The following is a 26,472-nucleotide window of genomic DNA, read 5'->3' on the forward strand; positions in this document are numbered from 1 at the left end:
CCCTGAAATAACACCCCCCTCCCCCCCCTTTTTTTTTTTTGGTACTGAAATTGAACCCAGGGGCGCTTAACCATTGAGCCACAAGCCCAGCTTGTTTTATTTATTTTTTTTTCAAGATGGTGTCTTGCTAAGTTGCTCAGGCTGCCTTTGAACTTGCAATCCTCCTACCTCAGCCTTCCACCATACTTGACTGAAATCCTTTTTATAGTGCATTAATCCCATGATGAAGGCTCATGACTTTATTACCTTCCAAAGGCCCCGCCTCCCAATACCAACACATTCCCTAAAGTGTTTAGTTTCACATATGAATGATGGTTGGACAACATTCATTTGTAACATAGTAAAACTTTTTTTTTTTTTTCAAAATGTTAAGATTTTATTTACAAAGCTTTTTTTGTTGTACAGAAAGTAAAAATGCTGTTACAATCTCAGTGTGACTGGTAGCCACGGACAGTTGACTCACCAATCACAGCTATCCATGCTACAGCAAGAGTCTTACACAAAAAACCTAACAATGCTTACAATTTTGTTGGGGCAAAGTCCCCAAGCTTGGTGGTGGATTACCAAGAGGGACTAAAAGGAGGAAGGCGGAATGTCACAGGAACTATTCTTTGGCTCTTTGGGTGGGTGGGCATCCTGGGGTTTGTATCACAGCTACCTTTTTTTTTTCTTTTTTAAACAGCTATCAAATCCATGAGCAGTCCAACCAATACTGAACAGTTCTGTTTTGCAGTGTATCTGGGGTCTTAATCATCTTCTCCTTCATCATCTGTTTCTCTCTTCCTCTTTTCACCTTTCCCGCTTTCTTCCTCCTCTTCATCCTCATCCTCATCCTCGTCTTCTTCATCTTCATCTACTTCTCCATCATGCCCAAATTCTTCTTCCTCCCCGCTGACTTCATCTTCATCTTCTTGCCCCTCTACATCTTCGTCTTCATCTTCATCAAACTCTTCCTCCTCACCATCCTCATCCTCCTCATCTTCTTCATCTTCTCCTTCTTCATCCTCCTCCTCTTCATCCACACCATCCACCTCTGCATCTGAGTCGGGGGCTTCCCCGTCTTCTCGATCATAGCCATCCAGGTAGGTCAGCTGGGGCAGGAGCCTGAACACACTCTCTCGGTAATCATTCAGATTAGTGACTTCACAGTTAAATAGATCCAGGCTCTTCAGACAATCCAACTTTTTCAAAGGTTCCAAGGTGCTGATGTCTTTCAGTTTATTTCCACTTAAATTTAGATGTGTGAGATTTGGAAGTTTTTCTGCTAACATATCCAGACCTCCATAGATTCTATTGTCACTGAGCTCAAGCTTTTTCAATTTAGGTAGCTTGGGGAGATTTGAAACTGAAATCAAGCCTACATTTATTAAACTGAGGAACTCCAAGTTCACAAATTCAGCAGTTAAGCCCTCAATTTTTCCATCATTTGATTTGCAATTGTCCAAGACAAGTTCTCGAACAGCTGCTGGGGTCCTGTTCCTCAGCTCCAGGTGGATCCTCCTCTTCATGTCCATGTTTCCCTCGTCCCCCCTCTTCAAACTTAACTTTCCGCGGCGGGGCGGAGGGGGGAGAGGCGTCCCGGCCTGCGCGGCAAGGGCCGTCCCATAGTAAAACTTTAACTGTCTTTTCCCTTAATAACAGCTATGAGATGGAGACTACAATACATAGAATCTACAGGGTTTCCCATTTTGTGTAAAGCCAAATACTTGGCTTAGTGCAAACTTCTTTACGGTTTCCATTTTGTATTAGCCTCATTTCTAGATGTTTTATATTATTTTTCTCCACATTTTTAATATTCATCATCCTTAATCTCTTATTTTATATAATAATTCTTAATTTTAAAAAATATGCATATTTTTAGATGTTGATGGACCTTTATTTTATTCATTTATTTATATGTGGTGCTGAGAATGAAACACAGGGGTAGGCAATTACTCTACCACTGAGCCACAACTCCAGCCCCTCTTTTTAATTTCTGAGACAGCATTTTGGCTAAATTGCTAAAGCTGGCCTCCAATTTGCAATCCTCCTACCTCACCCTCAGGAGTAGCTGGGATTACAGGTGTGCACTTGTGCACTGGCAACATTTCCTTATTAATCAACAATTGGAAAGCATAAACAAATTTATTAGGAAGTAGACACTTCATCTCTTATTTCCTGGCTTACAACAGATTTCTATAGTTTATCCTTTTTTTTTTTTTTGGTTGCAAACTTTCTATATTCATGTGCAGTAGTACATTGACAACCATCAGTGAACTCAGAAAAAAGCTGATATATATTTTTAATACTAGGGCAGCCACTATAATAAAAAAATCTAAAAAGCCAACAGAAAGATTACAAAGAAATGTCAATTAATATTCAAAAAAGCAAATAAGGAGAAACAGATGTGAGCCTTGTTAGAATCAAAATGGAATACTTATTGTCAACTCTTACAAAAATAAGCAAATAAACCTAAGAGGTGGTGGTGCATGCTTGTAATCTACAACAGCTCTGGAGGCTGAGGCCGGAAGCAACTCAGTTGAGACCCTGTCTCTAAATAAAATATTAAAAAGGACTGGGGGATGTGGCTCAGAGGTTGAATGTCCCAGAGTTCAATTCCCTGTACCCCCCTCTAGAAAACCCTAAGAGGGCTGGGCACGGTGGTGCACGCCTGTAATCCCAGCAGCTCAGGAGGGTGAGGCAGAAGGATAAAAAAGTTAAAAGTTAAAAGCCAGCCTCAGCAAAGCAAGGCGCTAAGCAACTCAGTGCGGCCCTGTCTCTAAAAAAAAAAGAAAGAAAGAAAAAAGAAAACCATAAGAGGTTATGAAGGAAGGGGGTCTCACATACAGTTGCTCATTAGGAACTGTCACAAAAGGCTTTGAGAGTTTGAGAACCACAAACTTGCACAAAGGCCACCCTAACTATACATGAAAAAAACTTCTGCAAGGAAATCTACCCAGCAACTGTCTGTATAACCCAGAAAGGAGTTTACACTATTTTGAAGAACAATTTTTAAAGACTCGCAGTACTCCGGCCTCATTTAAAACAAAAATAATTATCAAAGTAAGTGGTAGACAACATTGCACTATAGGTTTTCCTAACAAAAGCCTAGGGTTTACTTTCAAACCAAAAGAACAGCTTCCCTTTGTGGGACTATAGGGGAAGATTCCCGATTTCTGCTATTATATAATAACCATAACTGCAGTCTCTAATAAATAATGCTGGAGTTAATAAAAATTTTAAAATTTTTCCTTCCCCAGTTTCAGCTACATTAATCCTTTTCTGATTCCTCAACTGTTAAACCTGTAGAAATATCAAATGACAAACCGGGTTTACCCAACTATATACCACTTATACCTGGTTCAGACCAGATTTTTGCTTTTGGTTAAAGGCAAGCTTAACTGAGCAAAGGGCAGTTTAATCTAATAGTCACTCCTTCCAACTACCTTACAGAAACACAGGCCAAGATTATGAACATTTCTTTTTTTTTTTTAAGATTTTTTTTTAATATTTACTTATTTTTTGGTGGACACAACATCTTTGTATGTGGTGCTGAGGATCAAACCCGGGCCGCACGCATGCCAGGCGAGCGCGCTACCGCTTGAGCCACATCCCCAGCCCTGAACATTTCTTTAGGTGGCATTTACTGCCAATAATTTCTTCTTGAGAGAAAAGGATTTTAAATATATATACCTTTTTTTTTTAAGTTGTTGATGGATCTTTATTTATTTGTATGTGGTGCTGAGAATCGAACCCAGTGAATCATGCATGCTAGGCAAGCACACTACCACTCAGCCACAACCCCAGCCCCCAAAATATTTTTAAGTTGTTGATGGACCTTTATTTATATATAGTAGTAAGAATTGAACGCAGTGCCTCACACATGCTAGGCAAGTTCTCTACCACTGAGCCACAACCCTATACCGAGGAAAGAATTTAAAAACAAACAATCCAGTATTCTTCAAGTGATGCTTTATCTGACATACATAATGAACTCCTACGTAATTGTAGCACTTTTTATAAAATTTATATATTCTATAGTTAAAATGTACTTAGGCCAGAACTTGGTGAGAACTTACTGCATAAAATGTCATTTACAAGGGCTAGGGATATAATTCAGTTGGTAGAGGGCTTGCCTCACAAGCACAATTCCCTGGGTTTGATCCCCAGACCACCAAAAAAAAAAAAAAATCTTCCTTCTGATGAAGCTGGATTCACTGTTTCAGTGGTTTCTGGCTCATGAGACAATGTTTAACTTATGCTTTATATTTTTTTTTATCCTTGTGCTGGCTGGATGACAGCCAAGTTCTCTGCCTGTTACTGCCTCCGCTAGGAAACATCCTAGTGTCTCTCAGGCCTTGTTCAGCCTGGCTGTCCTAAGGGCAGTGCAAACCAGTCATATCCAACTTTATCTCAATCACAAAACAGGCAGGGAACTTCAAGGATCATCAACTTGAAATTTAGCAACCCAAGATCAAGTTACCGTGATTTCATTCAGAGGGTGGCTGGTTTGCTGAGTACAAGAAACATTTTCCTGCATTCAAATGCACCCCATCAGGTACCAAAACAGGAAATCAAATCTGAACTCAAATGATATCTTGCCTGTTCAAATAACATGCTTGTGGTGAAGAATATAAGAGAAACAATTTAAAATCATGCAGCTTCAATCTGATGCAAGTCAAGAACCCTCCACATCTTCCTTTGGTCATTCAATCTAAAGTATCACTATCCTGTATCTTCTTCCCTTAAGGGAATGAAAAATTCAAACATGTTTCTATTGACATATTTTTCAATCTTATTGTTTTCACAAAAAAATTAGAATTATGAACATCTCAAAAGAAATATATCATCTGATCAAATGACTGAATATGTTGTTGTGGAAAGTAAATAGTTAATTCAGTTGCAAACAACTCTGGACATCTTCCAATCAACTATCTTTAACTTGATTAGGTTTGTTGGTGTAGAAAGTAAATAATCTAATGCTGTGGAGAATAAGTAATGGTATCCTCTTTTAAAATTATAGAGCAGATATATTATAAAGTAAAAATTTTTAAGAAGTCATCAGAGACTGAAAGATTAGATACCTTTTGTGCTGCTCTTTGTAAAAGAGAAGTTACTTGGGCAGATTTTCTCCTGGCTTTCAAATTCATAATCTGCTCACAGAACTGTAAGTTGTTCCAACATTTCTCAGTGGAAACAAGACTTTAATATTATACATAGCTAAAGTTTTTTTTCTTTTTCTTTTTCTGCCTGCCTTCTCAAAAGACCCATACTACTAGAGTTTTATTTTATCTACCTTAAGCAGAGAGATTTCCTATTATAAATCTGTTAGTTCCCCAAAAAGATCACATTTTTCTTTTCCTTAATAGTCATTTTCCTTTACTCTAGAGCTTTTCTAGCATTGAAAGAAAGCATTACCACAAGAGTTTTCTTAAAACAACATACAAGTTGCTACACTCCTGAGGCACTGAATTAACTCTAAAGCAATAAGTAAAGCCGAGCAAATTCGCAGCTGTGCATCAGCTCTCAGAGGCTAAGGCAGAATCACTTGAGTCCTCAAATTCAAGAATAGTCTGTGTAACATAGTGAGACCCCCATCACAAAATAAACGAAGCAATGCCCTAGTCTTATACTATTTCTCTGTCACCTTTTTTGCTGGATTTGCTTGTGCTGCTTTATCAATCTTAAGTGGAAACAGACAAAACCTTACAACGTAAAAATAATCACAATACATTGTTTTTTCACAAGACTTTAATTAAAAAAAAAAAAACTCAACAAAAATATATAATCAAGCATTTTATATAATGCATACATTCTAATTATCTGCAGATAAGATAAATAATAGAAGGTAAAAGCAGATATTGCTTCTCTTTGGCAAGTCACCAATATTATCCTCTGCAGAAACACAGAACATTATTAAAAAAAAAAAAAAAAAAGTCTTAAAATAGTTGTCCCTTAATACAAACAAAATATCTACCAATAATACAGTAGAGGGATATTTCAAATTGACTAAAATGTATAATACTTTATAGCACAGGGGTGAGGTGGCAAGCTGTTTTTTTACATTAAGGCTCACAGTAGTATTTAGGCGAGAAAAAGATACACTTTTAGTTATATTCTGTTTTTTTCTTTCTTCTTCTTTTTTAATAGTGTCACATTCAAACTCCTCCTCTCAGATACCATCCCTAAAGAAAACAAAATCCTTTTCCATACACAAAAACTGTTTCACTTGTAGGTCAGTCTGAAATACACACCCCTCCAACCAAATTCATTGTGTATGAGGCAATTCAGCCTCAATACTCAATATTTATCATCTAACTCAGCATCCCAAAATTAAAAAAAAAAAAAAAAAAAGCTTTCTACTTTACAGCAAAAATACTGTAGCTCTATGGAAGCAATATATACAGGTCTGAACTAAAAATTAAAAAAGCAAAGGAAGGGTCCATTTAACACATAGCAGCTTATGTCTAAATATATACATGTATGTATATGTTTTCACAGTTAATCTTAAAAGATTTACATGTATGTTCAGAATTTCTCCTACAGTCTATAAATAATATTTTAGAAGCTCAAATGATGAAAATGTAGCACATAATGTATCAAATTAAATAATTCTTTCAAACCTTTAAAAACAGATATTTGAAGTCACTAAAGCTTGAGGTTTGTAAAGTATATTCTGTCAATTTCTAGTAGTAGGAAAAACAGTCATCTAAATACGATAGGAAAGAAACTCCAAAAGTTTGGAAGGAATTGGAAGCTCCTGGACTTCTTGGGTGGACATCACTCTTCGGATTGACATTCGACATAAATGTTGAAGGCTAGGAACTTGCCTTGGTGTAGCCCAAAAATATACACTTCCATCTTGTGTCCTAAACAGAAACAAACAAAAAAAGCATAAATTCAGTCACCCAAGTATATGTATTGCATATGTCCCTAGAGCTCAAACAACTACCATTTGAGGTTGTATATACTAAATCACAAATGATACCTTAAAACCTAATTAAGAACCAACCAATCATGTACTCAAATGACAAGGCAATAACTGTAGTATAAAAAGCATTTATGGCTGAGGTTGTGACTCAGTGGTAGAGCACTCACCTAGCACGAGCAAGGGCTACATAAAATTAATTAAGTAAAATAAAGGTATTGTTTCCAACTACTATATATATATATAAAAGCATTTAGATCCAGGCTCAGTGGCACACATCTGTAATCCCAGTGGCATGAGTGGCTCAGGTAGGAGGATCACCAGTTCAAAACCAGCCTCAGCAAGATCGAGGTGCTAAGCAACTCAGTGAGACCCTGTCTCTAAATAAAACACTAAAAAGAGCTGGTGAGGGGCTGGGGATGAGTGGCAAAGTGCTTGCCTCCCATATGTGAGGCACTGGGTTCAATCCTCAGCACCACATAAAAATAAATAAAAAACAAACAATAAAAAAATAAAAATATAAAGGGATGGTGATGTGGCTTAGTTGTCAGTGCCTCTGATTTCAATCCCCAGTAACAAACAAAGCATTTAGGGGAGATTTTATTGACACCTAAAAGCCACCTTAGCTTGCATCACCTCCACTTTTGTGGTACTGGCGATTGAACCCAGAGGCACTTTATCACTATCACTGAGCTTTATATCCATCCCTTTTTATTTTTTTGAGTCAAGGTCTCAGTTGCAGAGACTGGCCTCAACTTGCAATCCTCCTGCTTCAGCTTCCCCAGTCACTGGTATGTCAACCCTTTTTTCGTTTTTTCTTTTTCTTTTTTTTTTTTTTTTGGTGGTACTGAGGCTCAAACCCAAGGCCTTACACATGCTACACAAGTACTTTACCACAAAGAGTTACATCATCAGCTCTTATTTGCCTTTTTAAGAAAAGAGAAATACATATTTACCCAGCAGCTAAAACACTGCCATCAGTAGAAAAGGCACAGCAAAGACCATTGCTCAGAGGTGCGATCTGTACTGGATAATCCTCATCAATTCTCCAGAATCTCACCATTCTAGAAGGAAAATATGTTATCTAATGAGTATCTAGTAGAAAATTCAAGGTAAAAGAAAACTTAAAATTCAGAGAGAAATGTCATTGTATCACAAATAACAAAACACATATACAAATCACAACAATGGGCAATAATAAAATATTTTATGACCTCTAAGAGTTGATGATCTTGATCAACTCCAAAGAGACTACACTGCATGGCTGCCTTCCCATCCCAGTATTGAGACTTGTAATGTTTACAACATCACAAGCTTTTCTCCTTACTTTCTCAGACTCTAAACATAATCAGAATCTGTTTTACTGCCTTTCCAAGTAAAGCCTTTTCACCCAGGTAGAGTTTGTCTAGAAATACAGCAGAGAACTACATTCAGAATCTGAGTAAACAGGAAAACAATGGTTGTTGGTAAGAACTCCTCTTGTAATGTTTGTTAACATTCTGGAAAGATAATGATTAGCTTTATGACATGATGTGAAAAAACTACTCTATAAAGCTATATCCATGAACTCTACATTAATAAACCGTAAGAAAATGGAAAGGCTGTGATTAGTTTCTGCTTATCAATAAGTAACATATCCTTTTCATGTGACATTTCATCTTCTAGCCTAAATAGCAGTGGATACAAACTATTGCTTTTACTATTTTACTTTAGAAATTTCCTTTTGCTTCACCCTTTATAAGACATTACTTTAAGGAAAAAAAAAAAAACCTCTGTGAACTGAGCTAAAAGCTGATTAAAAATCTGCCTGGTTTGTCTCATCAAACAAGGAACAAGAAAGGCATGCATTATCATTAGTTTACATGGATACTGTTTATAGATAATATGACCAATATTCTTTTATGACTTGAGTGTTTTCATGAAGTAGATGAATGAAAGGAAATATTTAAGAAGTAATAAGAAAGTTAAGCTGTAATTCACACACTCACTTATCATCAGCAAGGCTTGCAATGTGCAGTCCATCATGACTAAAAGATACAGCTCGTACCCATCGGTCATTGGCTCCTCCGGCAAATATTGGAGTAGGTGGGGGAAACAGGTGCCTAAAGTCAAATACATGTTTTCAGTGGCTATCACAGAAACTTCAAGCAACAAAACTGCCAAGGTACAAAGTACATACAAGGTTTAAAGTAGCCTTAATAAATACAACTGAGAAGACTGGGTAGAGCTGATACAGCTGAATTAAATGAAAGAGAACCTGAAACAATTACTAATCTTTTTTTTTCATAATATGGTTTAAAACACTACAATTAAAGCCCAACTTTGGGGGGCTGGGGATGTGGCTCAAGCGGTAGCGTGCTCGCCTGGCATGCGTGCGGCCCGGGTTCAATCCTCAGCACCACATACCAACAAAGATGTTGTGTCCACTGAGAACTAAAAAATAAATATTAAAAAAAAAATTTCTCTCTCTCTCCTCTCTCTTTAAAAAAAAAAAAAAAAAAAAAAAAAGCCCAACTTTGGTTCTGGCTATTTTTCCCTAACACAAAAACTCCAGGGGCTAGGGATATAGTTCAGTTGGTAGAGTGCTTGCCTAGCAAGCACAAGGCCTGGGTTCAATCCCCAGTAATACACACACACACACACACAAAAAAAAAAAAAAAAAAAAAAAAAAACCACTATAATTATCATTTCTACAGAGTTGAGTACTGTTAAATAGGAAGACCTATATCATGAAAGCCAGACTTATTTTGGGAATTTATATTTAAAGCTCTGCATTATTCAAAAAGTTTAAACAACAAAATTTTAATTTATGACAGACTGATTTTATATTTCATATGTTAGCAATTCAAATTATTCACATTAACTTTTTAAAAACTATAGTGATAACCACCAATGGACTACACACTAAATAGTTCATGCTGAACCTACCCAAATTCCATCAGAATGTCTCCCATATGTGGATCCCAGATATATACTCGAGTATCATAAGATGCAGTAGCCAGTAATGCTCCATCAGGAGAAAAGTCACAAGCTACAACATCATGGTGATGTCCTTCTAGTTTCCGAATCATGGTATATTTATCCATATTCCAAAGGAAAACCTGCAATAAAAAGACAAATATTATAGCTTCATTCAGACACACAGAGGACAAAATGATACATCTTAAACTAAAACTGCTAAATTTAATTATATTAAACATTATAAATTATGAGTAATTTAAAGAATATGCTCAGTGTCATAGATTAAAAATCAATCTTTAAGTTAATTAAAGCAGACATGCAAAATTCTATTTCAAATGTTTCTGTTAAATGTTAATTTAAAAAATAAGCCTAAGCATAAAAATAAAGGCAATGCAATTTAACCACAAAGTTACTGAAATTCACTTATTTAAAAAAATTAACTAAAATATACAGAAATAAATAGGGTTAAATACTACCAACCCCTTTCTTTTATTTTTTTTTCCAGAAACTACCAAATTTTAAAAAAATATACAGACAGAAAACGTAAGGTTAACAAATTGTTACTCCATTGGCATCTCCCTTTGAGATAATCACTTGTTTACAATAGGCTTGGGTCACCAACGTGAGCCTAGGAAGAGAAACAGATACTGCAAGCAAAGAGAATTTTCAAAGCCAAATGAAATTTCTTTGGCAAACAACAAGAATGTTAAACCACATTACAACATGAAAATGCTATTTTATGAAAATAATACAATTACAACAATTGTGTGAATTAAGATTTACCAATCTTACTTTTCCCAAACGGACTAATATCATTAGTCATTTTCAATATAAAATAGTTAAATTACTTAAGAACAAGTTCACATACACTTTAGATTTTAAACATCAGTAGTTAGACTGTGCAGAATAGCTCTAAATTGGATTCTAATATTTACTTCAGCTTGTCATATTAAGCATAAGTTTGGAGATTTTATAACATCCTAATAAGACAATCTCTCCTCCTTTTGGAGTAAAGCAATCCTTTTTACTACTTTTTTTCTGCACAGACAAAAGACATTATTCCAAAGGAAAGTAAGTACAATTTTAAATTGCATTAAATACTTAAGGTATCTCTAGCATCTTAAAGAATTCCAAAAAAAATAGCAGAGAAACCATCCGAAAGCCAATTACTTTACATTAAGTTGGTTTCACTTGTCAGACTCCTCTTTCTACCATACTGGAAGATCAATTTACTCAAAGGAGTCAGTAAATTTCACTGTGGGGAAGATTACTTTAAAAAAGAAAAAAAAAAAAAAAAAAGAAAGAAAGAAAAGCAGAAAGTGGACATCGACCAGCACCTGTGTACGTACAGTACACCTTGCAGCCGAATGCAAGGTTACTTCATCCTATGGTAAAGGTCGCCCCCAGCCCGGTAGCCAGAGATGCCACTCTTTCTGCCCAGCTAACACCATTGTGCGCCTGTGTGCGAGTGGTGCCAGCATAACCTCAATCACACCAATATTGCTGCCACCACCTGTGACAGGGAAAGCAAGAAGCATATGGAAAACACACAGCCTAAAATAGCAATGTAAACATCTAGCTTTGTTCTTCTATGATTTTTAAAAGAACTGTGCATTTTGTTCTAATTTGCAACTATCATTTTAACAAATCTCTTGGCTAATAAAAATGCACTTTAACTAGCCTCCAGCCCCCCATTAATTCAGAGTCTACTGATTTCGTCACCTGTATTTGGACTTTAACCATTTCATAAATATCTGAAGCTATTAAGATCTCTTTAGCTATACTAACTCAGAGGTGGTGGTAAACAACTAGAACAGATCATTATAAAGAAGCATAACCTTCTGAAGAGTCATGTAACTTAAAACTGTCTATAGATATGCTACATAAGACAGACAATATCAAATTGCTTCTATAATTCACTAGAGGATTGTTTTTATTTGAGTCTGTTTTTATTATTATTATTTTCGTTATTATGTTTTTAAGTAACTTTTTTTCAGTTAAATGTCCAGGACCAGCTGGGACTCAAAACTTTAAAAACAGCAAACTGGACAAAAAAATAGAACAACAGAGAAGAAAATAATTAGCAAGAGAATGCCTTAAGATATGGACTAGCTCTCTTCTATAGCATAAAAACTTTCCTAATCTTACAAAAAATAAATTTGACATACCCCTTATTTCATAAATATCTCTAAGAGCAATCCAACTTCTCACTTCACAATCATTAACTTTTAAAACTTTAATTTCCTTCAAATTCTCCCCATGATGAAATAAACATTGAAGATATGACACCGAGCACAGACTTAATAGCTTACTTAGATTTAAAATGATTATGCACACATTATTATAATCCAATTCACAATGAATGTACAAGAACTTTGACACATACTGCTTTACTGGCTCCAACTGAACACAGCATAGAAGAGTCAGGAGAGAATGCACAGCTGTACACCCAGTTCTGATGTCCTCTCAATACTTTCATCATGTTTCCTGAACAAAAAGAAGTATCTATGTCAACCCTAGAATGCACTTCAAATGAACAGCATTTCAAAATGGAAGTAAATCACAGTATCATAAACTTGTACAGCTGAAAGCAATGTAATTCATAACAGAAGTTAGTAATATATACTGTCACTTATTTTTATAAATTAAATTTTACTAAAGTATAATCTTGCACATTTGTTTATGTTGTGCTATTGAGATAGGAATTCAGAATGAAGAGAGAAAAATACTGAATGTCGCAAGCCACTGAGATGCAGAAAGCACAGTTATATATCTTAAGCAACAGATGGCCCATGCCAGGCAAGTGCAGGGAAAACTGGCACGAAATTGGGCACCCTAGCTCCACCTCCAGCCTGGCCCCTGACACATCCTTTCTGTAAATATTGGAACCCCAGCAAAAGGCAGGGCTTCTCTCTCAAAATAGCCCATATTCTCCCTTCAATTTATAACTACCTTCCTAAATTTCATGCTGAAATTCTTTTCTGTCACATATACCAAGAACCCTGGTAGTCCTGAGTTGAAGTCCCCCTCTTCTCTGAGAACTACTGGGACCCTTCTCCAGAGACATCTCTCCTCCTGTTACATTACTACAGCAGAGACAGCATGATCCACAAACCAAAAATATTTACTGTCCAATCCTTTAATGTCTGTGACCCTTCATCTATAAAAGATAAAATTCTTTTAGTCCAGTTTCCCTGTTCTATAAATGAAAGGATTGAACGCACCAAGTTTAAAAGACATCTTCAAAATGCCTTTCATCCCTTTATTTCGAATAACCTACATTCCACTCCAAAGTCCTTGCTTATATTATACCTGCAGCACACAGCTATATGGTCATATAGTTTTATTTCTGTTCCTCAACAGCTGAACAATTAGAATTGATAAAATGCAGGAGGTACTTCTGGAGTGGCTCTAAATCTGCGGGGTTTGTTTCCTACTACATTCTCAATTTAAACTCTATTACTTTTAGGTAAGTTTGTCACTTCCTGCCTGAATCTGTTAAGAGCACCAGCAGATTCTATTAAATTTGTTGCTTCATGGTCTACTTTTCACTAAGCAATGTAGGATATTAATAACCCTCCCTAAAATAAAAGGAAATAAACTAACACAGACCTGTTATGTATAACCTAAAATGATCCAGATTTTGTCTTCAAAACAGTTGATATAGATCTGTGTGGTTAGTTTCTAAATAATATCAGAGTATTCACTTATCGTAACTGCTGGCTCCTATTCTGGCTCACATTTATGTTTCTTTTGATGTTTACAGGAAAGAGACCAAAAGAGTAAATAGAAAAAAGGAAACTTTGATCAGATACCATTTTTAAAGCTGAATGCCCCCAATGTTCCCAATATCTTTCAATAGCAATATCAAAACACTAATCATTTTTCATATCCTGAAATAAAGACATACCATCATCTTTCAGGTCCCATACTCGAAGAGTTTTATCTCTTGAAGCTGACACTAGTATCAAGCTCCCATCTGGAGCAAAAGTTAAATCTCTGACCACTTCAGTATGATCTACCAAATTAAGGAGGAGTTTTCCTAAATGTGATGGGAGGGAAAAAAAGACAATATTAATACTTTTTATCAGCTTCTACTTTTGAAAAACAGGTTGCTAACTACTTTGAAAATATGAATAGAAATTCTTGGGACATCTCCTTGGTTTACCAAGTATTAAATATTTATTTGTTAGTACTATTATTGTTACCTGTAAGAAATAGCTACTTATAGTGTTTCAAAATGGATCATTCTCAGGATAATCAAGCCAAACTTTATTAGAATAATTAAAAGGGAATTCCCAAAATCTAAACAAATTTCTGGATCAAGTTAATTTAATAAAAAGGAAGGTCTCTGCAGGTAGCCATGGTGGCACACCCTTGTAATTCCAGCTAGTTTGGGAGGCTGAGGCAAGAAAATCACAAATTTGAGGCCAGGGCTGGAGATATAGCTCAGTTGGTAGACTGCTTGCCTTGCATGCACAAGGCCCTGGGTTCAATCCCCAGCACTACCAAAAAAGAAAAACCGTAAGACAAATTTGAGGCCAGCCTTGGCAACTTCCCTGTCTCCCTAATAATAATAAAAAGGACCAAGGAACTGAAGATGTAGCTCAGTGAGAGAGTGCTCTGGGCTTAATCACCAGTAGTGGGGGTGGGGTGGGGGTAGAGACCAGACAACAATATTATCATCACTTTGTAAATCTTTGTATGGTATAATTTTTTAAAATTTTTTATTATTTATTTTTTTAGTTGTAATTGGATACCTTTATTTTATTTATTTATATGTGGTGCTAAGGATCAAACCCAGGGCCTCACATGTCCTAGGCGAGCACTCTATTGCTGAGCCACAACCCCAGCACTGTATGGTATAATTTTAAAATACAAAATGACTTTTCCTTTGTTGTATTTGTTTGCCTTTTGATTACTAATAGACTATCAAACTCTCCAAAAGACATATTATTCCACAATCTTAATTTTAGAACACAGTGGGAAAATGTATTTTACTTATCTATTCTTGTTAATAGTTTCGTTTTCTAGAATCTCTAGAAAATCTATGTGCTTACACTGAATTTTTTTAGTAACTCAAATTTTGACTCATTATCCCCATTCAATGTTAGAATCACTTGCTGAGTTCCAAGATATGCCCTGCTTTAATCTGCATTTTTAAATTCTTTTACATTCCTGAGCACATAATATATTCCAGAAACTGTTCTACATGAACAAAAACATTTCTTTTTAATGAAATTAAAACATTTCTTTTTAATGAACAAAACATTTCTTTTTAATTGTCCAAAGAACTTAACTTCTCAACCTACCTGCTTAGACTTTAGATAAACAGTCACTAAAACTTTTCAAGGGTTAGACAATGATTGTTAAAACCTGATTTGCCTTGAAAGCCTCTAAACTGTCATTGAGAAAATATGTAAGAAAACACCTTGCTATTTGAGTAATGAACTAAATTACTAGTATATAAATGATAATTAACTAAACACTCCCTAGACATGCCCTTTCTATTATAATAATCTCTCTCTCTTTTTTTTTGTGGTGCTAGGGATTGAACCCAGGGCCTTGTGCATGTGAAACAAGCACTCTACCAACTGAGCTATATCCCCAGCCCCCTATTGCAATATTCTCTGAGGAATTATGGACCAATGTGAACTCCACAGTTTTCCCAAATTAAAACCATGAGCTGAGGATGCTATTCAGGACAATTATAAAATACTCATAACATAAATTCTTGCTTATTAGTATGTTAAAATCTTCAATCATATATTCTAATGCCTGTGAGTAGTGCCCTGCATCATAAAATAATCAAGTTTGCTTTTAAAACTATGGATCCAAAAAAAAAAAAAAAATTAAAAATTAAAAAAAAAAAAGACAGCACAGTACACCACATACACACACACACACACACACAAAAAAAAACCTATGGATCCATACCTGTATATACATCCCATATTTTGATACGACCATTGTTTAATCCTGTTGCAAGAAGTAGCTGATCTTGTCCAAATTTGAATCGATGCCATTCTATATTTACACAGCGGCTCTGTTTTTCTGGAACTGAAGACCCAAAAGCAAGACTCCAGACTATATCTCCACAGTCTATAATATGTTCACGAGGCTTATTTTTCTGACCATCACTATTTTGTCTTGGCAATCTTAAACTGCTTGAATTAATAACATTCTTGGTGCCATGCAAGAGACTGAAGGAAAAGCCAGAACGAAACTGAATTATTATTTACTCCAACTTCCTATAAATATCAATTATAAGTGTTTGTTAAAATAACTTCAATATTGACTATACTGATAATGATTCACAACAGAATCCCATACATAGGAAGAGAGAAAATTGTTATTTGAACTACAAGGGAATGACTGAGTAAATTCAGATCATTAATATAAATGCTCAGTGGCTAAGGAAAAGTTCAATAATAAAGCAATGTATAACTCATTTGCCTCCCAAATTTTCCTCAAAACCACTATCTCAACTGGACTCCCTTAAACCTAAAAGCAGAAGTATAAACAAAAAAAATTCAAGTAATTTAACCCATTAAGTTCCAAGTTTTCCATTATGTGACTATTTTAACAAAAGTGACACAGGTACATTAACAGAGTTTGAAAACTGTAATCTAGAGAAAATATATCCTATACATATATTTCACATATTTTTTTTAAATGCTCTAATCTTTCACCTAGTATTTTTCTCAAAAGGGTAGAACTCTAAAAACATTATTTCAAAAGTTATCATAAGTGGTACATGTTGTACAACTTAAGTTTTTAATAGGTATTCCACACCTGGGACAATGGGACTTAAGATATTATTAAGTCAATGTCAGAAAACTACCTTTAGCAAAACCCAAACATCTCAAACCATAATCATCAGTTTCCCATTCCTTTAGGCTTAAAGTAATATGTAATAAGGGTATTAATGAATGTAACCATGATGGCCTATTAGACACAAAAGGCAGGAAAAGATCAAATTTAGTATATGATAGTTTAAAAAAATTTTTTTTCAACAAATATACAAACTCAAGCCCAACAGAGGTATTATAAGTACATTTAAAAGACATAAATATTCTACAATGTATAACTAAAGCCAGACAATTCTTCACATAGCCTAAGATTAAAACACATTTATAACACTGTCTATAAAAAAATATCAAAATGTTTTTATTACTCTACATTGAGAGAAAAGATAGAAAAAAGAATCTTACAAGTTTTTAAGGCTCTGGGACCACGGAACAAGCTTTACTGTACGATGTCCTTGTGACCAAGCAAAATATGAACCATCTGGAGCAAAAGCAACAGTCCAATTTTCACGACCACATTTCTTGTCAAAAGGAGCTGCTGGAGCTAAAAGTTCACCTATAGTACGGGATCTCACTAAAAAGAACGAATATAAGATGTCATTTATGATCAACAATGAATTTGAGTCTACTTTCACATGACTTTGGGATTCACTTTTTTCCCCATTGGTGCTGGGGATTGAACCCAGGGCCTTGTGCATACAAGACAAGCACTATCACCTGAGCTATATCCCCAGCCCTTCTTTTCCTTTTAGACAGGCATAGGGAAATCTGCTGGTCACCCACCAAGCAGAAGTATTTTTCAGTGTGAAACCCCCTTAAAAATAACTATTGTTCAGTTTTGATAAAGTGATTGTCCTAAAATTTCCCAGTGCCAGGTCCCCCCGCCCCAGAAAGTTTCAACGAAGCCAGGCACAATGGTACATGCCTGTCACCTGTAAACTTTGGGAGGCTGAGCAAAGAAAATCACAAATTCAAGGCCAGCCTGGAACAACCCAGGAAGACTCTGTCTCAAAACAATCAATCAATCAATCAATCAATCAAATACTGAGGGTGTAGCTCAGCAGGAGAGTACCCCTAGGTTCAATATCTGACACTACAAAAAAAATTTTTTTTTTTCCAATGAAAGTAACTGATCAAGTAATAATGTAGTGATCAATTCAGGCTAGCGATTACTTAAGATCTCAATTTTACATTTTATTTTGATTTCATCAAGTTACTAACATTTAATTTGCAAGATATTATTAAAAGTTACTTGTATCTTCCAAATTATGTTTTCTAGTATTCAAGAACCACAAGTTGCCAGGGGTGATGGCGTATGCCTGTAATCCCAGAGGCTCAGAAGGCTGAGGCAGGAGGATTACAAATTCAATGCCAGCCTCAGAAACTTAGTGAGGCCCTAAGCAACTCTAAATAAAATATAAAAAAGGGCTGGGGATATAGTTCAGGGGTAGAGCCTAGCATGTGGGGGAGGAGGCTGAGACAGGAGGATCAAGAGTTCAAAACCATGGACTGGGGTTGTGATTCAGCGGTAGAGCGCTCGCCTCGCACGTGGAGACCCTGGGTTCGATCCTCAGCACCACATAAAAATAAATAAGTGAAATAAGTACTGTGCCCAACTACAACTAAAAAATAAATATTTTTTTAAAAAAAGAGTTCAAAACCAGCCTCAGCAAAAGCATAAGGCCCTAAGCAACTCAGTGAGACTCAGTCTCTAAATCAAATACAAAATAGGATAGGACTGAGGATGTAGTCAAGTGCCCAAGTTCAATCCCCAGTACCAAAACAAAATACACACACACACACACACAAAAGCGAATAATTTCATATATTTTTAATTTTGTTAACAGTATTTAAGTTTTGCATATGTAACAGAAGCTGGCATCCAAGGATAATATCACTTCCACATTTAACAACAAGGCAGATAAACATTATTCTATTGCAGAGTATTCATGCAAACTCAGCTGAAATTTCCTCAATTTTGGAAAAGGACTTTCTTTCTTGGCATGATACCAATACTGTATTGGATTTGTCTTGTTTCCAAATTTTACTATTTTTCCTGTTTTCTTATAGGCTGGTTGTCTGGTCAACTCTACAGCATACTGCAATGTGTTTTTATATGATTTTGGCTTAAACATTCCAACAGCTGAACTTTAATATAATCTTATATACTGCAGATCAACTAAAAACCACTTATAGCTGTATATTATGGCATACACCTATAATTCCAGCCACTTAAGAGGGCTGAGGCCAACCTCAGCAATTTAGCAAAACCCTTTCTCAAAAAACAACAACAAAAACAAAAAACAAAGACTGGGGACATAGCTTGGTAGTAAAGCGCCCCAGAATCAATCCCCAGCACCAAAACCACTAATACTCCTGTAGTTAGAACAGATACATGTGCACAAATGTTCAGTGGCACTTCCAATCTGAATGTGTGCTTCATCAATAGCTAGTATAGCACCTGACATAAGAGTTCAGTAAATATTTACTGAACAAATATGAAAGCACATGTATAAACTCTGATTCTTAAGTGACTTAAATGTTCCCTGCCCAATTTCCTAGATACATTAACAAATCAGTATGATTTAAAATATCAAATCAAACAAAAAAATCTAACACCTACTTTTCTATGATATTCATAGATAATAAGGATTATTCTCTTTTTTTTAGGACTATTCTATTTTTTGTAGTGAGATTATCAGAAATTTTTTTCTTTTTCTTTCTTCCTTTCTTTTTTCTTTTCGTTTGAACCCACACCCCCAGTCCTTTTTTATTTTTTTATTTTAAGACAAGGTCTCGCTAAGTTGCTGTGGAGGGCTTTTAACTAGAGATTCTCCTGCCTTGAGGCCCTCTGGAGTTGCTGGAATAGAGGTGTGTGCCTCCAAGTCTGGCAGAAATGTTTCTTTTTCTTTTTAAAAATTTTAAATTTATTGATGGACTTTTTATTTATTTGTTTATATGTGGTGCTGAGAATTGAACCCAGTGCCTCACACCTGCTGGGCCACAGCCACAGCTCTGAAATTTTTCTTTTTAGAGACTCAAGTCTTCCTTCCACCCACTCCATCCAGTTCTGATTCTAAGAGAATAAACCTAAAACCCTGATCCCAAATGACATACAAAATACAGACATGAGTCTTATTCATCAGGCTGAAATTTCTAGTTTCAATCATTCCTTTGATTAGTTTCAAATCCATTCTTCATTTAATTTCATCAGTTTTCTGGATTAAATTCCAGATGATAGTGGCCCTCATTAAAAATAGAACCAAAAACTACATACCATACCTCAGGTATGGTTAATCTATTTATTTTTAAATATTTATGTTTTAGTTATAGGCAGACACAATGTCTTTATTTTACTTTATGTGATGCTGAGGATTGAACCCAGTGCCCAACACATGCTAGGTGCACCCTCTACCTCAGAGCCACAACCTCAGCCCCCTCGGGTGTGGTTTGATCAAGGTAATGATCCATCTGTATTTATAGAGCATAAAATGACATTAATTATACTGGCAGTCACAGGACCTTCTTAATAGAAAATTCACATAGTGGTAATACTCAGACATTTGCAGAAAGATTTTTTAAATACACAAATGACTTTAGGAAGGGCATGCTGTTCCAGGTTTTCTTATATTTTTCTAAGCTCATAGTCTTACATGGTCATTTCACTAGGTCCTTTCTTCACATGTCTGACCTCTGAATTTGCAATTTCTGCCTATTTTTTTTTTAATCAACTTTCTGTGTAACCAAACCAATCTTTTAAAATCCTTACATTTTAGGAGAAAAAAGCCAAGTTTACAAATAAGGGATGCAAGTTTTAAAATTCAACTGAAAATATGGAATCGTTCTTTAAAAGAGAAAGTCCCCAGTTAAATTAAATTTCCCACAAGATTAATTTTTTTAGGCCATGTTTTAAAGTCACTTTTTTTTTCTTTTGGCCACAATCATGAACTCCATTGTATAAAGAATGGTAGTAGAGTGTGGGGTGCACAGCTGTGATCCTAACACCTTGGGAGCCTGAGGCAGGAGGATCACAAGTTCAAAACCAGCCTCAGCAACTTGGCAAAATCTTGTCTCAAAATCAAAAATAGGGCTTCGGCTTTAGCGCCAGCTTTGCACTGGGTTCGATCCTCAGCACCACATAAAAATAAAGATACGGTGTCACCTACAACTAAAAAATTTTTTTAAATAAATAAAATTTAAAAAGACTGAACATGTGGCTCAGTGGTTAAATACCCCTGGGTACAATCCCTGCTACAAAAAAAAAAAAAAAAAAAAAAGATAAAAAGTGGTAATAAATTGAAAAATGGAAAAAAATGGCTTAAATAGTAAATCCCATGAAATAATAAGCTAATTTATTCTCAAACATACAGAAAGTCAAGAAATTGTGCCATTATAAGAACTGCCACCATACATGAGATTCATAAGGCTGAGGCAGGAGGATTCCAAGTTCAAGGCCAGCCTGAACAACTTAGGGAGATCGTATCTTAAAACAAAAAGAAAGACTGGGGATGTATCTCAGGGGTAAAGCACCCACCCTGAGTTGGATCCTCAGTATCCACCAACCCACAAAACTGTCAAATAAATGTGTGACACTGTAAAATAATAATACTTCATTTCTTGCCAATTAAGAGAGATATAAAATGATCTTTGCACTTTAACCAAATAATTTAAGCACTTAGTTAACCGGTACAATATTATAAACCTATTATAAGGTTCATACTAAAGTGCACTGGGAAAAAATTTGTATTGCCTGAAACTGTTTAATGTTGGCATCCTAAGAAACATCATTAAAAAAAATTTTTTTAGTTGTAGATGGACACAAAATACCTTTATTTAATTTTATTTATTTGATGCTGAGAATCAGACCCGATGTCTCATGACTGCTAGGCAAGAGCTCTACCACTGAACTACAACCTCAGCCTGAATAATATCATTTAATGACCTTGTATATGGGAAAAGCTGCATGTTATGAATAATCCACCATAAGACAGAACCCTACATTAATAATATCTGTAGAGTAGTAACATATGAGTCACCACTGAACCAAGCAAACCAGATATAGCTCCTTCTTCACATTCCTCCCTATAATTTCATAACCAGAAAGGGAAGATCTGTGGTAATACCTTGTGAAAGATGGCAGTAGCTCAAGGCAGTTAAGCCCCAGTCATACAGAATTCTTCAATCATTCATGGAATTTTGCCTCTACTTTCGGTATGTACTTAAGAAGCCAAACTTGGTATAGCTACAATTAATACCCCAGAAGCCAAAAATACAGCGGTATATGCCTGTTATCCTAGCCACTCACGAGACTGAGGCAGAAAGATCACAAATTTGAGACCAGACTCAGCAATTTAGCAATACCCTGTCTCAAAATAAAAAAATAAATAAATAAAGGGCTAGAGATGTAGCTCAGTGGGAAGACACCCTGGGTTCAATCACTAGTACCACCAAAAAAAAAAAAAAAAAAAAAAAACAAGGAAGCTTCAAGTTTTATTCACAGATATAAAACTACACAGAGGGCTGGGATTATGGCTCAGTGGTAGAATGCTTGCCTAGTATGTGTGAGGCACTGGGCTCGATCCTCAGGACCCACATAAAAATAATGAAAAATAAAGGTATCTACAACAACAAAAAATATTTAACCTTGTATCCAAATGATACTTCAAAAAAGGAAGAAAAAAGTCAGGAACAGTACCACATGCCTGTAATCCCAGCTACTGGGGAGACTGAGGCAGGAAGATGGCAAGTGCCTTGGCAACTTAGTAACACCCTGTCTCAATATTTAAAAATAAATGAAAGGGTTGGAGGTATAGCTCAGTGGTAGAGCGCCACTGGGTTCAATCCTCAGTACTGTAAAAAACAAAAAACAAGCAACTTTTTTTTTAAAGCTTAGAAAAGTCTAAAATTCTAGATATTTGGCACAAAGCTAGTAGGAACTTTTTTGAGATACAAAAATGCAAAACGAAAAAAAAAAAAGTTTAATTAATAAGGGCTACTTAAAGCTGGGGTTGTGGCTCAGTGGCGCTGGTCTTGCATGTGTGAGGTACTGGGTTCGATCCTCAGCACCACATAAAAAATAAATAATTTTTCAAAAAGTGGGGGGGCTACTTAAGCCAGGTGTAGTGGCTCACGCCTGTAACCCCAGCAGCTCCAGAGGATGAAGCAGAAGAATCACAAGTTCAAGGCCAGCCTCAGCAATTTAGTGAGGCCCTGTCTCAAAATATGAAAATAAAAAAAGCTGGGAATGTGACTCAGTGGTAAAGCACCCCTGGGTTCAATCCTCAGTTCGGCTCCCCCCAAAAAAGTACTACTTAATGGGTGGTTCTACTTATGCAGATATGCTAAGCAGCTGTCTTCATTCCTCAGGAAAGAGAAAAGTTTTTAAAATGGACTATAAAGATGATGTAAAATACATAAATATGAAAGGTAGATCACTCATGTGTCGTATTATGGTGAAGCAGAGGGGGAAGAAAACCACAGAACTGATTATAAGAATTTTTCAGGTCAAAACATACTTATTAGTCTTAACATACAGTTTAAATTAAAACAGGGCAAAAATTTAGTGTGTTCTCAATATCTTCAAGAGTGATTAAAAACTAGGGTTAAAATCACCTCCCAATCAGCCATTCAACCTTATTATCCCCCTAAGAGAACAAAAGTTCAAAATTCTATAATAGGATTCTTTTGATATAGAAATTTACAGACACAAAGGATAGCTAAAGGACATTTTAGCTACTTGAGCTTCTCTCCTTCTCTAGAAATAACTCCTCCAAGTATTTCGTAAAGAAGTACACTTACTTCAAGAGCAGGAAATGCAAAGGCTCTCTGCTCAGTGGCCACTGCCAATTTTTATTAACACTAAAGTAAGTTCAGTGTCTACTAAGCATTTCAGTCAGTGTAAGACACCCAAACAGCCACAAAAGTTGTTTCATGTATTTTAAGAGAACTTAAATAATGTTAAATACTTTAAAAGGAAGCCACTAGGTAGGTCTGGACCACAACCTTCAATACCCATTTCCCCGGGCTTCAACTTGGCAGTGAAATAGTAGGGACAAAGGGTAAATGCATTCCTCAGCCTCGGTTTACAGCCTGACAGCCATTAAAAGATTCCATCTTAACTCAGTTTGTGCATTTATCTACCCTCAAAGAGCGCAAAATGTATCAGCCATGGTGCTTTCACTTAATTCATTCTTATCACGGGGCAAAGATGCTTCCAATTAACATTCCTAAACCCCTACCCCTACAAGTAACCAATAAAACTAGTTCCTTTCTTTTGTTCTAGTAAGCCACAGCCTGACACTTTCTGGTCAGAGCTGTGTGTACCTCCCTTCCCAACATGAGTCCCTAATAAAGGCTTTTTTTTTTTTTTTGGCCTAATAAAGGCTTTGCCTGTATATTCGTACTAGCGGGACTCGATTTTATTTCTATGATCAAGTCAAAATTCCCTGTGTTCAGCTTCAGGAGGGCCATTAGGCTAGTTTTTAGAAAGCCTTTCCAGACTTTGCTCTTCTGTTCAGTAGTCTTTCTTCCGTCACTCCACTCTACGCTGCTTCTCCCATATGTATTTGAAAGATAATTCTGAAAAAGTCTGCTGCATCGCTTTCGTTAAGATCACATCACTTTTTAAAACACTGCGTTCTCCAGGCTGTTGGCACCTCTTCAGGCACCTTTCTCATTAAAGAGCAGTTGGCATATAGAATCCTCTCCCTTTCACTGCAGGTCAGAACATACAAGTTTACTTTTTTCCCCCATCGTGAACCTAAGAGTTCCTGAAACGCCACCAACCCATGAGATTAACGTTTCCCTGACCTTTCGATGCTCAAGCCCTGAGCCCCGAGCCCCGAGACTCCTAGGTTAAGTGACCTGCGCCAATTTCGATGAACAAACTGGGATCCCGGAGGTGAGTTCCCGCCTGAGTCACACAATGAGCCAGAGTTCGGCTCGAGGTCTGCCCGGGACTCGCCCGCACGCGCCCAGGCTCCGCTCCACAGTCCAGCCCCTCCGCGCCCGCTCAGCAGGCGCCGCATCTATGCCGGGTCCCATTTGCCCATCGGAGATCACCCACCCACGAGGCCACTTCCTCCTCTTCGCTCAAGAGCTTGTCCCCAGCTAGCTCACTCGAGCTCTTCCCTCGGACTCTGAGTCGCTTCCTCTGAAACCTCCTTTGGTTTTTTCCCTACTTCTCCTCAGCTCCCGCGCACGCACCCTCCGTCCCATTCCTCACCGATCTCTTTCTCGTTGACCCTCGGGGGAAAGCTGGCCATCTATGGGGAACCGTCTGATTCCGGGGATACGATGCAGATGCAACGACAGAGAAGGGAAAGGCGAACGCTGAGGGGCGTGACGCGAGCTCGTTCCCTCCCGAGTCCCGGAACTGAGGGGTGGGGCAGGGGTGGCCGCTTCGGCTTTTGCTGGCTGCCCCGGGAAAGCACCGGAAGGCTCGGACCAAACTACGGAGTCTAACACAGACAAAAGACCCTTGTACTCTGGCTCCCGCCTACAGATGATAACAGTAACCTCGACGCCGTCGACGCAAACGAGACACTGAGACAAGATGGCGGGCGGCACGGGTGATATCTGGGAGGCGGGGGCGTGGTCCGGTGACGTCAGCGCCATCGGCTCCTCCTCCAGACGCACGGGACGTGACGGCCCGGGCCTGGAGCGCGCGGGCGTTGTCTGGAGCCGAGGTGTAGGGTGGGGTCGGAAGAGTGCGGAGGCGGAGGAGCAGAAAGCTGAAAAATGACCTCCCGACTGCCTCTAACCTGACATTTATAAGTCGACGTGCCTTTGGAAAAGGCAAGCCAGTTGTGTAATTCATGTTAACCCGCAGCTTAAAGATTGCTTGGAATTTAATCTGGCTGAGCCGAAAGAACAAATAAGACATTTAAATTTTTAATTCAATTTTGCAACCTCCCTAACCCGCCATGTGCTGGGGAACTGGAGGTTGCATTGATGAAAGAGGATGAGCATTCACTTCTTTGTGCTCAACCTGTCCCGCCCCTACTGTGCTGACCTGAGCCAACCGGTTTTGGAAGGCCCGAGGTGGCAGGGAGTAGGGAACCGGGAAGAGATTGCGCCTCACTGCGGGCCCTCACTGAGCTGCCTTTGTTTGACCAGCCCCAGTAGTCAGGCCTGCAGCAGAGCTGGTGGTCAGAGTCACTGCCGCTGACCAAGGCAGAGCACTCTTTCTGGGCCTCTGAGAGTTATCTAATGAATACCACATCAGAGCTGATAAAGGTGTCTACTAGATACCAAGCTTTTTCTGGTTTATGGTGACATATTTGCATTTTGATGACCCTAGTGCTTCCTCAAAACCTTTTTTCCAAAGCAGGGCGTATAAGGCTGGGAATTTCAAATATGTGGCAGATACTCTTTGGAGAAGGAGCTGTATAGCCTAACTCCTCTGAGACATCGCAAATGACAACACATAGCACAAGTCTACTTGTTCTTTGTGTGAGTGTATAATTCTTCAAATAGTGAGATGTTTAATTTCACTACCTTACCCCATCCCACCCCTTACTGGGAGTAGAACCCAGGGCAACTTTACCCCTGAACTGCATCCCCAACCCTTTTTTATTTTATTTTGACACATGAGCTCACTAAATTGCCCAGGTTGGCCTAGAAATTGTGATCCTTCTGCCTCAGCCTCCAGAGTAGATGATATTACAGGAGAGTGCCATCAGGCTCTGTGTTGTGTGTGTGTGTGTGTGTGTGTGTGTGTGTGTGTGTGTGAGAGAGAGAGAGAGAGACAGACTTTGTTACCTTCAGTCAACACGTTTATTGAGACCTTATTCT

At 37.3% G+C, this 26,472-nt stretch overlaps 2 protein-coding genes across 4 annotated transcripts; both read right to left on the bottom strand.

Moving 5' to 3' along the window:
• Window positions 1-359: 359 nt before the first annotated feature.
• LOC113190989 (acidic leucine-rich nuclear phosphoprotein 32 family member D-like) lies at window positions 360-1,596 on the bottom strand. Its single transcript, XM_077800782.1, has one exon. It carries the CDS (start codon window positions 1,512-1,514, stop codon window positions 747-749), a length of 768 nt encoding a protein of 255 aa, XP_077656908.1. The 5' UTR covers window positions 1,515-1,596; the 3' UTR covers window positions 360-746.
• Window positions 1,597-5,754: 4,158 nt separating this feature from the next.
• On the bottom strand, window positions 5,755-25,216 carry Wsb1 (WD repeat and SOCS box containing 1). Of its 3 annotated transcripts, XM_026388890.2 has the most exons (9): window positions 24,902-25,216; window positions 17,083-17,251; window positions 15,806-16,071; window positions 13,779-13,910; window positions 12,255-12,355; window positions 9,836-10,008; window positions 8,896-9,009; window positions 7,864-7,971; window positions 5,755-6,848 (listed from the first exon to the last, which is right to left on the bottom strand). In XM_026388890.2, the coding sequence occupies exons 1-9, from the start codon at window positions 24,939-24,941 to the stop codon at window positions 6,689-6,691; spliced, it is 1,263 nt and encodes a 420-aa protein (XP_026244675.1). In that variant the 5' UTR covers window positions 24,942-25,216; the 3' UTR covers window positions 5,755-6,688. The 3 variants fall into 3 exon arrangements, with proteins under 3 accessions (XP_026244675.1, XP_026244676.1, XP_077656593.1); XM_026388891.2 differs by lacking the exons at window positions 13,779-13,910; window positions 15,806-16,071; window positions 17,083-17,251; window positions 24,902-25,216 and adding an exon at window positions 11,206-11,381 and having other exon boundaries at window positions 12,255-12,340; XM_077800467.1 differs by lacking the exons at window positions 13,779-13,910; window positions 15,806-16,071; window positions 17,083-17,251; window positions 24,902-25,216 and adding an exon at window positions 11,206-11,381 and having other exon boundaries at window positions 9,836-10,515; window positions 12,255-12,340.
• Between the last annotated feature and the right edge of the window lie 1,256 nt (window positions 25,217-26,472).

This window comes from Urocitellus parryii, chromosome 7 (assembly GCF_045843805.1).
Source record: "Urocitellus parryii isolate mUroPar1 chromosome 7, mUroPar1.hap1, whole genome shotgun sequence".
Taxonomy (NCBI): domain Eukaryota; kingdom Metazoa; phylum Chordata; class Mammalia; order Rodentia; family Sciuridae; genus Urocitellus; species Urocitellus parryii.

Coding starts and splice junctions, on each gene's coding strand:
- LOC113190989 (XM_077800782.1), bottom strand. CDS start 1,514: ATGGACATGAAGAGGAGGATCCACCTGGAGCTGAGGAACAGGACCCCA.
- Wsb1 (XM_026388890.2), bottom strand. CDS start 24,941: ATGGCCAGCTTTCCCCCGAGGGTCAACGAGAAAGAGATCG. Junction 13,911..15,805: donor AATATGGGATGTATATACAG/GTATGGATCCAT, acceptor CATCACATTTAG/GAAAACTCCTCCTTAATTTG. Junction 10,009..12,254: donor CAGTTGGAGCCAGTAAAGCA/GTATGTGTCAAA, acceptor TTTTTATTGCAG/GTTTTCCTTTGGAATATGGA.